Genomic DNA, 13077 nt, shown 5'->3' with positions numbered 1-13077 from the left:
CTAAAAGACTCTTTAAAATCATGGTTATTACCTATATGAAAACAGAGAACCCAAGTGAAGAGAGCTCAAAATCAGAAGAGGGTACTACCCATATTAACATAGAATGCACAAACAATAGGACAGTTAAACCAGCCTCTCAGGAAGACTTGATGGGGCTTTTCCATTACATCATATTATCAATAAAAACCAGTCAGGTACAAGAGAAATCTAAATTCAGTAAGTTGTTGTCAAGCCTTATGCCTGTATTAATAAATAAAGCCAGTAAGGCCCATTCCCTGGTCCTGAAGATAAATATGAACAGCAGTGTTCCACTACAACTCACACACATATTGGTGCGCTCTCACACTTTTTCCCTGAAATTGGTGGGGTTTTCCACACTGCCTGGTGGGAGCCAATGCCGCTCCACAAACTGCCCTGACATCATCTGCAGGGGAGACAAAAGCATGCCAAGGAAGATGCTAACAATTATGCAAAATGAACAGTAGGCCAGTGCTCCAGCCTGGGTACTGTTTGGTTTACTAGCATAGCCCTGGCCAGGCACTGCCAAAAAAGCTGCATTAACACTTCATCAAGTGGGGCCAAAAAAAAAAAAAAAAAAAAACCAAACAGAAAATGACACTCCTCAGGACACTTGTCTCAGATGGGAAAAAAACCAAGTTCAAGTCCCTGCTCCAAATCAAGCGGAGTGAAGATTAACCATGTGAAGAAAACACCTCCAAAGCCCCCCCAGCCAGAGAGCTACTGATCATTCTGGCATTTACATCTCTTTTACTGTTTATTTTCTTCCACCACAAAACAGTCAGCCACTTCAGCTCTGTTCCAGCACAACATTGCTCCTTGCACTGGATAGCTATGGAGCACAACTGAGGAGGAGGAAGGTGCATTCCTAATGTGCTCAGGTACTGGAGCCCAGTGCCGGAATATGCATGGAGGAACACCCTCCTCGTTGGGATGTTCATGGGAGAGAACAACCAGGCAAGAAATGACTGGAAGGGCAGACAGATATTATCCACACACATGCACCTGCACAAAGTACTACTGCACTGCTAGCACCGTACCTTCTCCCCAGACAGAAAGAAGCCACAGGACAAGGGAGCAGCTAGGAGAGTGAGGTTGCGATACCGTGATATGAAAGTGAAGGCTAGGAAACAAACACGTGAGACTGTTCAAATCCTTCCCATCAGTGTCCCCCTCAGTGTCTGTACCTAATTCAAACTAATAAAGCACATGGGACAAAAATGGATGTCAATATACTGTTTCTATCACCATCTTGCAGCCCCTCATCTGATTTCAGTGGGACTGCTGTGGTCTGGAAGCCTTTGCTGGCTTTGAAGTCAAGAACCTGCCTCTCACCTGAGAGATCTCTCTGCTTACTTTGCAAAATTTGAGGTCAACTCTGCCTCTAAATCAGGGAGGAAAAATCTTCCCCCCCTCGCAGACTCTGAATAGCTTCTGCTGAGTTTAGTGCTATGATTCAAGAGTCCCTGGTTGTAACAAGAACAAGATATCCCAGACCTTCTGATGCTACTGCTGATGAAAAGGCAAGGCTCCCAGCCAGCCTTCCCACAGCACTTAATGGAGGAGCCCGGTGCCACAAGTAGGAACTGAGGTCCCACTGAGCTCTTCAAAGCACAGCAAGAAAAGCTAGGAGGCCAAGAAGGCCAATGGCATCCTGGCCTGGATCAGGAACAGTGCGGCCAAGAGGTCCAGGGAAGTGATTCTTCCCCTGTACTCAGCACTGGTGAGGCCACACCTGGAGTACTGTGTCCAGTTCTGGGCCCCTCAGCTCAGGAAGGATATTGAGGTGCTGGAGCAGGTCCAGAGAAGAGCAACGAGGCTGGTGAAGGGACTCAAACACAAGTCCTATGAGGAGAGGTTGAGGGAGTTGGGGTTGTTTAGAGTAGAAAAGAGGAGGCTCAGGGGAGACCTCATCACTCTCAGCAACTCCCTGAAAGGATTTGTAGTCAGGTGAGGGTTGGTCTCTTCTCCCAGGCAGCTATCAGTAAGACAAGAGGGCATGGTCTTAAGCTCTGCCAGGGGAGGTTTAGTTTGGATACTAGGAAGAAATTCTTTACAGAGAGGGTAATCAGGCATTGAAATGGGCTGTCCAGGGAAGTGGTGGATTCTCCATCCCTGGAGGTTTTTAAGATGAGACTGGATGTGGCACTTAGTGCCATGGTCTAGTAACCACAGTGGTAGTGGACCAAGGGTTGGACTTGATGATCTCAGAGGTCCTTTCCAACCCAGCTGATTCTGTAATTCTATGATTCTATTCTTGTAAAAGGTGGCTTGGTCTTTGAAAAATTCAAACTTGATATTACAGCACATTGTCCACATCATTCCTGTTTGAGCCATGGATATGAAATCAAATTCCCAAACAAAAAAATATTTTTTTAAACACTAATTCTTGCCTTTGAGCAATTGCTCTCATTCTTCTCATCTCTCTCACTAACCCCATTTATCAATATATTTATTTCCATTTTGTTCTCACTATCACACAGTCCAAGGAATATCAGTCTTGCCTATCTGAAGCTTCCCCTTCTACTGGAAAAAAAAAAAAAAAATCAGTGAGGGAAGAACTTTTTCAGATCAAACACTATAAAAACAAATGGCACAAACCAGCCCTCTCCCTTTCTTAACAAAGTTTATCCAAGGAGAGCAAGAGGACTATAAATAAAATAAGTAACTTTCTGATATATGCATTAGTAAAAGAAAAAGACACTTTCAACATAACTCCTCTCGTTTCCTACCCTTTAAGAATACAGTTTTCTTTGTTATTTACTTTTTCATAGAAAGCCTTTCAAACAACAGCAGAAGAATAACAGCATCTGTCAAAACTCACATTTCAGCTATTTTAGTGGTGGTTTAGGAAGGAATAATCTTTTGTCTCTTATTCAAAAAGGCCTGTCACTAGTCTCAATTCAAGTAAGAGGTTCCAGGTGTATATGAGCATTCTGGAAAAAGTTCTCAACCAATTCACCCTGGTTAGTTGGCACTGGATAATTTACATTGGACAGACTGGCCTCACTTGATTAAAAAAAGTTACACAATAGTGTTTTCAAGGTGCATGCATTACAACAATTTACACACTATTGGTAATATTTTTTTTTGTCAGAGTATAAAGTAAACTGAAAAAGAAATCACCTCATGCACTAGAAAAGCAGTGAATGAATGAAAAAAAAACCACCTTTTTTTTGACAGTTTTGATGAAACCTGCAACCTGTATCAAAAGAATAGAAGACTAACACCAGAAAAGTTTATACCACTACAGAAATTAAATTCAAAAGCAATTTATTGTTACGAACAAATTCCAGAGGGTTAATGACTATTATCAGACCAGTAAGAAACAGCCACTAAGATTTAAAACAAAAAAACCACAATACAGAACACTATAACCCTCCACTCTTCCAACAAAGAACATCATGGAGTGGTTTAAAAAGCAGAAATAAGCTACTACTTCTTTTGGCACCAGGAACAGCCGCATACAGTTTTAATGTTTGAAAATGAATCCCATATTAGTCTTACCTAACATCTGCTCTGCAAATTATTGCCTTAAGTGGTGATTATTGGCTTAGGCAGTAAATACTGAAAGTTTTTCTCAGTGTAACATGTTTGCAGCAGATTTTGTGGTGTCAGAGAGGACTCTTCGCACTGCAGTCCAGAAATATTGATATTCATATGTCAAATGCAGAGAACATACAGTTCCACCTCTATTTTAATACAATGATCAAATGAGAAAACAAAATTCATGCATCGGGAATTCACCTCTGGCAACTTATCTCCTTGTACACATAAATCAGTAAGAGAGAAAACGTCACAGATAAGTTCCTCCAACATACTGAAAGAGGTCTGAAACTACTGTACAGTACAGCCCATTTGGCAACAGATAATCAATCAAAAGACACCAACCACTGTGAAAACAAATGCTAAGTAAGGTAGAAAGTGAATAAATTAGTAGAAGTACAAATTAAGTATAGAGAATAGCTGTCCATAATATTCTATTGATTTCAGTGCTCTGTTTCAGGATATAAAAAGTACTAATCAAAGGAAAGAATGAGTAAACTACAACCCTGCAATTTCCTGCTTTAAGGGCCCTAATATGCAGTATCTCAAGAGACAGGAATATACCATTAGTTACATAAAGCCATCTAACCACTAAGGGAGAAAAAGGTTTATTATATCTCTCCACTGCTGATGATTAAATGAAAATATATGATGGAATAGCGAGACTTAACATATATTACAACCCCATCGCAGATTCAAATCATCTCTCTGTTGACTGTTCCTTCAAGAAGTAGGTAAGACAAATTCAGAAGTGAGGAGGATAATACAGCTTAAACTGAAAGCTGAGAGCAAACACACAGCAATCAGTGTTTAACATTGTTTCTACTCAGACTTAAGGCATCCTTTCATTAACACAATTAAACAGTCACTGTTACTGTGAAGTACAATGCATTTTAGGCAGGGCACTGTATGTGGTCAAGGTGATGCTCTCAAGTTAAGAAAACATTCATAACTTCTATCTTTCAGACATATGCCATACATAAATCTGCCATATATAAAAGATGCATTCAGCTGCCTGAAATTCACCTGAACTTTTACTGACGTGTAACTTGGATTCCCTGACACCACAAGAGCTTTTTTTTTTTTTGAAAGTATCAACCTCCACACTGTACCCAAAAACTACCACTGCCTGAACTCCTTGGCTGCTCTCATCAGAGGGTAAAAAAGCAATGTCTGTGGAAATGTATGAGCAAGTTAGAAAGAGACAGTTAAAAGTATTGTTTCAGATTCTTTCACTTTAGGTTTATTTTTAAATATTTTAATATACTAAATACTAGAGAAAAGCATAATTGTTATAAAATGGGAAGTCAGCTTTGATACTCAGCTAGGAAAAGAAAAATAAAACCATTTAATTGAGTATGAAAAGATTACTATATTTGCAGAACATCATTTCAGGAGCTGCTTTTTGTGGTGACAGCAACAGCCCAGCCTCAGCAAATGCCCAAGCCAGTGCCCAAGCCTCAGACTTACATGAAGAACTTTTGTATCTCTCTGACAGAGCAAAAACAGCATTCAGCATGATGCTAGAGAGCAAACTTTGTGAGACCAGTCCTGTCAACTTCTTAAGATCCAAAGCCTTAAACAGTTGCATGATCATATCTCAGTCAAAGTATTTATGTTTTATGACCCTCAAAATGGAACCAGCAAAAAAAGAACAAAACCAACCACATAAAACTAGACAACACAGACTGAGTCAGTAAATTCTGAATCATGTAAACTATTTTAAGTATATAAAGAAAATCATAAAATTAAAAAAAGTAACTACAATTTAGGAAATGCTCTCAATTGCTGTAAACTAACATATTTGCACAGAATTCCCTAGACCCATGCAAAGAGGATGTTTTATTTTCAAAAACATATAAAATGTTTCCTTAGCCACTGAATAAACATACCTGTTTCCACTTCTTAAACATTTTTATTTTCTCGTACCTTAGAAATTCTTTTACCCTAGAATCATTAGTTGTTATGAAACCTCTGTAAAATAAAACATATGAAAAGTTACTTGTGTGATAACTGACTATATCTTTCAGTTATTGCCACCTTCCTTACCAGCATTTAACTCCTCACTGCAGAAAAGTATGAGCTAGTACTAGGAATATAGCCAACAGGCAGCAGTTCAATACTAGCACAACATTTTTTGACATCAGCTAGGGCAAAGGAGTGGAGCCAGGTCTGGCATTGCTACTTCTCCTACTATGATGACTGCACAAAGACTTCATAAGAAGTTGTTTAAGAACTAAAGGACTGTTACAGACAAGTCCCTGGTCAGAGGTGGGCAAGGTCAGAGATGGAGATCCAGAACTGAAGCAGCAGCTATGTAATGTAAGCCATCCAAATGTTTCTTTTTAACTTCTACATTCTCTTGTCTTTATTTCCATTGATCATAAAAAAAACCATTAAAACCATAACTACAGGAGACTCAGAGATGCTACCCCGATTCCAGTATTACCCACACCTAAGTCAGCACTTATTTTAGCACAGTTAACCTGAAAAAGTTCTACTATGGCACACAGACTTCGGTACATCCTAGCACAGAATAGAGTAGAATGTGTTTATTAAAAGCATAAGGGCACATCTAATATAATAGCCACAAGTTCTTTCTGGCCATACTCTTGTTCAGAGTAATTTTATACCTGCTGAAGATAATGAAGATATTTCCTGACTTTAAGGGGATCAGATTACATCTAAAATTTTTAAAACAAATTCTTCTAGTTTCTTTTTAAATGGATTACCCAATATTCTCCCAAAAGCCACAATGAAATATTCACAATTAGATTGTTCTTTAGCTGCTTCAACAAATCTGACCTAATGAATGACTATTTGCCTAAATAAGCTAGAAAAGTTTTTTTCTTATTTTTCGATTATCCAAAGGCTTACAAGGAAACCCAAAAACAAAACATAAGGCATACATTCCTACAGAAAAATTGTAAGAGGAAATAATAAGATAAAGAGGACACAAATGGTGGCAGGAGTTTTTTTCACCAAGGCACAAACTAGTTATTATCTTCATTTTCATAGCTCTAACATTATAACATTAGAATAATAATAATAATAGTTTTCACAGTTAAGAGAAAAAGGGCCCCAAAAATGTTCAGCAGTGCCACTAAGTTACACATCCACAGTTAAAATACCTACACGCATAACACAGACCTTCTGATTTCAACTAGAAACCTTGACAAATGCTTTCCATTGATGTAAGACAGTTCAGATTTCAATATGCACATAAACAGAAGATCACAGAATCAATTAGGTTGGAAAAGTCCTCTGAGATCATTGAGTCCAACCTACGACCAAACACTACCCTGTCAACTAGACCATGGCACTAAGTGCCATGTCCAGTCCCTCCTTAAACACCTCCACGGATGGTGACACCCTGAGCAGTCCATTCCAATGTCTAATCTCCTTTTCTGTGCATACATTCCTCCTGATGTCCAACCTAAACCTCCCCTGGCACAGCTTGAGGCTATGTCCTCTCATCCTGTTGCTGGTGGCCTGGGAGGCCGACCCCCACCTGGCTACAACCTCCTTTCAAAGCAGTTGTAGAGAGTGATAAAGTTACCCCTGAGCCTCCTCTTCCCCACGGAAGCCCAGCTCCCTCAGCTACTCCCATAAAACTTGTGCTGCAGACCCTTCACCAGCTTCATTGCCCTTTTCTGGACACACTCCAGCACCTCAATGTCCTTCCTGAATTGAGGGGCCTGGAACTGGACACAGTCCTCCAGGTATGGCCTCACCAGTGCCAAGTACAGAGGGACAACCGCTTCCCTAGTTCTGCTGGCCATGCTATTTCTGATACAGGGCAGGATGCCACTGACCTTCTTGGCCACCTGGGCACACTGTTGGCTCATGTTCACTGGCTGTTGACCAGCACCCCCAGGTCCTTTTCCACTGGGGACCTTTCCAGCCACTCTGTCACCAGTCTGTAGCACTGCATGGAGTTATTGTGGCCAAGAAATGTTTTCTAGCAAACATGGCAAACATTTTGAGTAAAGTTCTCTGTCATTCATGGGGAGGCATAAGCCCATAACTGGAGGATTTTTTTTGCTTTTTTTAAACTGCTTGCCATGTTAAACTGGTGCAGAGGTGAACATACTGGGCCAGGCTTTGTGAATCGGTGTAGCTATACCGACATGATGCTTTTATACCAGCTGATCGTCTGGTCCTTATGGTTATGAATGACAACAGAGAACTGCCTTTTCATGCCCTTGATGGCAAGAGACACGTAAAGAGTAACATCTGTTCCCCTTCCCTTAGCTGATTTGAACTTGTGAATTTTTATGAATCTGCACACTATGGCTATCTAAACACTATGAATATTTGCAAATGATGTGCTACACAACAATTTTGCTCTAATTTACATTCAATTTTTTTACTGCATAAATACATATACTTTTATTAGCCATCATACAGGTATCGTCAGTACTTACCTGTGATCTAAATGATGAATAGAGAGAATAACCCCTGAATTCAAATGGGCTTGTTTTAAGGTCACAAGGATTGTGAATTCATATTTATTTCTTAACTTCTGAAAAAAGACTTCAGCTGTTTCTGGAGATGCCTTAACAATTCTTGAAGTATCTAAAAAAAAACCAAGAGGAAAAAACACTCAGTATAAAATCTTACTTTACTTTATATCCTCATTCAAATAGCTTACAAAACAACAAGCTATTTATGAGAAGCACAATTGAACAGACAGGCAAAAGCAGGGACCAAAGTATTTTAAACATCAGTTTTACATGCAATAGGAGCCATTTCAATGAAAGAGAACACATTTTCTAGGACACTCATTCTATTCTGCAGAAGGGTGGTGTTTTGTTTTGAGCCAGGGTCATAATTCTCTTACTTTCTCCATGGATGCCCACATGGTACCTTTAATATCTCCTCCAAAGTATGGGCTCACTGGCAATGAAGCACATAGTAACAACATACAAGGTTAAACCATGAAGTACGACCTGAGCAACTTTTTAGTGACTTCTACAAAAATGTCAAATACACAAATAAATAAATAAACTGATTTAAAAGAAAAAAAAGAAAAAAAAAAAAAACAAAGCAAAGAGCAGACCTCCTTAGGGACAATTTACTCAGCTTTAAGTAATTCTATAGTTATCTTAAAAACTCACTAAATTTCAAAATATATTATTGCTAATTAATCACTATATACTCCAGTTGTGTGGTATTTTGCTGCTGCTTCTTGCACAGAATGTCATGAATCTTTGTTAGAGTAATGACAAACACAAAATATTTTAGTTTTAAAAACTCACACACAGCCAAGACTGAAGAAATACTTCTGCTGAATTTTACATAACATGCATAGAAAATAAAAAAGCCCAAGCTCAAAACCTCTAGAGAGATAATTTACAAAATAAGATGTCAAATGCTAGAAAAACAATTCCCAAGGTTTTCCATAACACATTATAGCAGGAAAAAAATTAATATACATTTTTAACGCACAAAATCAATTCATTAGCATGTGTAATCAACTGTGTAAGAACTAAATCAATTCACAGTAATTTGACCATCCTGCTCCATGTGGGGACGCTAACTCAGAAACAGCAGTAGAGTTAACTGCAATAGAACTGGTGATCTTCTTTTGGCAGCACTGGAGCTGAGCTCTCAAGTACACCACTCTCAGTGTACACCACTGTTCTTAAAACAGTTTTATTCTTTAAGCGGGACCTATGAAAATGCTGTTCTTCATTAACAGAAAAGAGTTGATTATGTTTTATGGACCAGGAATATTTTTAATATGTGTTTAAGAAATGTAACAACCTGTACAACTCTGAAGTCCTAATCAAGCTCCTGCACAGGGTCACACCAGGCTGAATTTCATTTGTTTTTCACATAGGGGAATCCAAAAGACCAAAAAAAAAAAATCTGATTTCTAAATTTCTACCAGATTCCTATGATATTCTCGTTAGCAACCAATGAAAGAAAGTATATGCATAACACCCTTACCCTTATACAAGGCCAGTTCACACGTAAATAACCATCTCCCCCTCCCACATGCACTTTTATTCCAACTGGAGCTACTGGGATGCAAACATTGCACTACAGATGGCCTGTGCTTTAGCAAGGAAACAAATCTTCACCATCACATGGAGCTCTCCAGAGCTGTCCCAGTCCTCACCACTGTGCTGAGAGAGGCAGGGGAAACACAGAGCTGCCTTGGCACCCACAGGAGAGGAATCTTTTTTGAGGTCTATTCATGTCACCATGAATCATTTGATCACTAGGTTGGAGGAGAATTTTCCATCCTCTATTCTATCAAACCTTATTTGGGTACCCTATCATCATTCATTGTGGCCTTAGATAACCTTCTTGTACATAGACAATAGCATCAAGACCTGATTACATCATGCTCGAAGCCTATATATTAAGATTACTGTCACATTAACTGCTAGAGTATTAAATTGCCAAACCACATGGCCATTCAGTTTTGGTATTGCAAATAGGTCAGTTCATATTTGCTGCTCAAACAAGCTACACAGCCTTTTCAATTATTACTACTCTTACAAAGCACAAAACTCTTTGTTCAGGGCAGGTACCAGGTGGATTTCATAAAAGCAAGGTGACTGAAAGGTCCTTCATCCATCAGATCCATTATTTTTACACTAACATAAGAGTGCAAATCCCTCCTTCCAATTGGCTTCGAACACTAGCAGTAGGTGCTTGATAGATGACCAGCTATGTTCAATAAATAATGCTTCAGGTGTGTTCTTGACATTTGGGTTCTAGTAATCAGTTTAACATCCAAGGAAAAAAATTTACTGGAACTGGATAGCTTGGAAAAAAGGTTGGAACATCAAATTGGTATATCTCAGATAATAATTTGTGGTTTCTCAACAGTTACATAAAAACCTCATACTATGAAGATTTCTAATACATAAATCCAAAGGCATAAATCTCTTTAGAGTGCAGAAATAAGGAGAGAACTATTATTTTGAATGAGAAATTTGTCTCTAGCCATGATACATATCTATTGGGTTTACTTTCCTAGAATATTGCCTGTGTTTGGTTTGACCACACCATGACATCTTACAAACCCATAGTGTCATCATCCCATCATAAACTTACAGAAGAATGAAGAGACAATGAAAGAAACAAAAATCCAAACTCAAAGCATGTCTCACTCCTTGCTCAAGTTAGAGGTCTTTTAAGATCTAACACTGCAAAGCAATCTGAAAGCCCAGTGAAGAAAAACACTGACCACAAAACCTGCAGGAACTCAGCCCTTCAGAATACAAGCTTAGTAGCTGCCTGTGTTTGCAACAACCCTCTCTACTGGGATGCATTTTCCCCTCTCAGAGACAATCTGCAGTCAGAGCTCTGCAGCAAACACCAACACCACACCAGTGTTTCCTGGAGGTGTCAAGAGCAGACATTGTCATTTCAGTCATGTCCATGAGATGATAATTACTGCACTATAACCAAGACAGCAAGTCTAACATTCACCAGGACTCATTCCACAGGTCCAAAGGCACTTCCACCAGCGCAAATGGGTGTTGCAGAAAGAAGCAGTTTTATCCTTTGCTGTCACCAGCCTTTAATTGCTTCTCCTCATCCCTGTGGTGACAACCGTATTCATGTAAACATATGAGGAACCATATTAGGCAACTGATCCAATCTTAACTAGCCCAACCATGCCTCACCACCAAAAAAAAAAAAAAAAAAAGGCAGCTTTGGAAGCAGCCACAAACAAGTTATTGAAGGTAAGCAGGAAAATTTCCATACACAGCACCAGCAGCATACTAAATCACACAGTGGAAAGACTTAGGACAAGCCATTCATTACAGATGTTTTCCAATCCACAATAAAAAAACCCAGTTATTAAACAATGGATAACTTGTTTCAGCAAAGGATGTGCTCTTGAGTTTCTGAAGAACATCTAAAGCTAAATATACAGTATGAACTGAATTATAAAACAGACTCCTGCAGAACAGTCTTTGAAGGAGGCATCCTAACTAATTGAGCTCCACACTTTGTTTCATGTGCACATAATCAGCTTTTAACAGCAGCATCTATAAATCAATTCTGCATCTGACTGTATGTTTGTTGAACTATCCAAATTAAAGTCTAGTGGTTTGTGAAAAAAAAAAAGAGCTGTAGGCTAAAAGAAATATGAAAAATATAATAAGGCTGGCTCAATTTTGTTTCATTTTCCTACACTAGTTGAGATGAGTGTCACAAGCATACATTCACATTCTGTCACTTCCCCATATTCCAATTTATGGCTAATATTTTCTTAAATAGGAATTTCACACTGACTACAAAGGGCAACTATTTACTTAATATTGTTCTTTTTTTTAAGTAATCAGTGTGGGCTAAGCTGCTCCAGCCAATGAGCCAATGGGGCAGCATACAAAGCCAATCCAAAAGCAGAATCTCTCCAACTCTGAAAGGGTGTAGCAGGTTTTTAAGCGGAGCACAGTACATTCAAATTCAGGAGTTGCATTCCTGTAATGAAAACTGAAGACAGAGAGAAGTAAAACAGCCTTTATTAGACCAAAACCCTGCTAAACGTGATGCACTTTACATACTTCAGCAGAAAGGCTCGTTGTTTTGCTATTTGAACTGATACATAACATCAGCTCATAAAACATTTTGAGCTACTTTTGCTATACATTTTTAATTGCCTTCTCATAGATTCCCAATCGTTTCAGAGAGAATAGCAAAACAGGAGCAGCTATAGTTTTCCAAACCCACATGAATCCGAGTTGGTTTCTCCAAGGCTGTAGGAAGGAACGCAGCAAGAGTCAGGGGGAAGATGCTGCAGTTCTACCTCAAATTTAAAAGACTACAAGATACAGGGTAAACATTAACCCTGTAAGACTCCAGTGTGGGGCCATTCCCAAAGGGTGTGCTTAAGCTGCAGGGCCCAGGAGCACTGTCCAGTTCCCAAGCCCATGGGAACACTAGGACTACAACTTAAATGTATGTCAGGATACAAACAGGTGCATCTAGCCCTTTATGTACCCAAGTGCTCCCTGTAAACTGGATACAGCCCAGTCTCACCAGAACAAAAACTTACAAGTGCCAGGAGCAAGAATGCTAGTAAATCTCTCAAGTTAAATGATCAGGACCTTGGGATAGTCACAGACTGTTTAGGGAGATAGCCCACAAACTGCCCTTGTAGTTTAAACACCACCACGACATAATGTGTCTCACTTCTTATTTCCATTAAAAAAATGCTTCAGCAAGGATGTATGCAGATAGAAATGCAATGGATGTGAAGGAGAAAAGAAAGAGGGCAAAATGCTCTTCAGTTGAAACTAAACAATCGAAACAAAAACTGACTTGAAGCCAAATCATTAAATCAAATAAAAACAAGGGGAAATGTCACAGTTTGTTCTCACACCGTTTGGGGAGATTCCAACTGCCTTTGCTTTGTAGCTTCCTCTATTCCGAACGTCACCTACAGCTTTGGTGTATCATCCAGCTTACTCCATTTCAAACCATATGCAAAGTCCCACAAGTCACAACAGACTGACACAAAAGACTAGAAGAAGGACCTGT

General features: G+C 39.2%; 1 protein-coding gene across 1 annotated transcript in view; it reads right to left on the bottom strand.

The window, feature by feature from the left end:
• Positions 1 to 13077, bottom strand: part of NELL2 (neural EGFL like 2) — a 147800-nt gene that overhangs the window by 119520 nt on the left and 15203 nt on the right. The window contains exon 3 of the mRNA XM_027658873.1: positions 7992 to 8142. Coding sequence (XP_027514674.1) covers positions 7992 to 8142 — 151 coding nt within the window. The remainder of the gene's footprint in view (positions 1 to 7991; positions 8143 to 13077) is intronic.

This window comes from Corapipo altera, unplaced genomic scaffold, assembly GCF_003945725.1.
Source record: "Corapipo altera isolate COAL_440 unplaced genomic scaffold, ASM394572v1 1, whole genome shotgun sequence".
In the NCBI taxonomy this organism is placed as follows: domain Eukaryota; kingdom Metazoa; phylum Chordata; class Aves; order Passeriformes; family Pipridae; genus Corapipo; species Corapipo altera.
The sequence above is the reverse complement of the archived record's forward strand: the minus strand, read 5'-3'. Positions and strand labels throughout refer to the sequence as shown.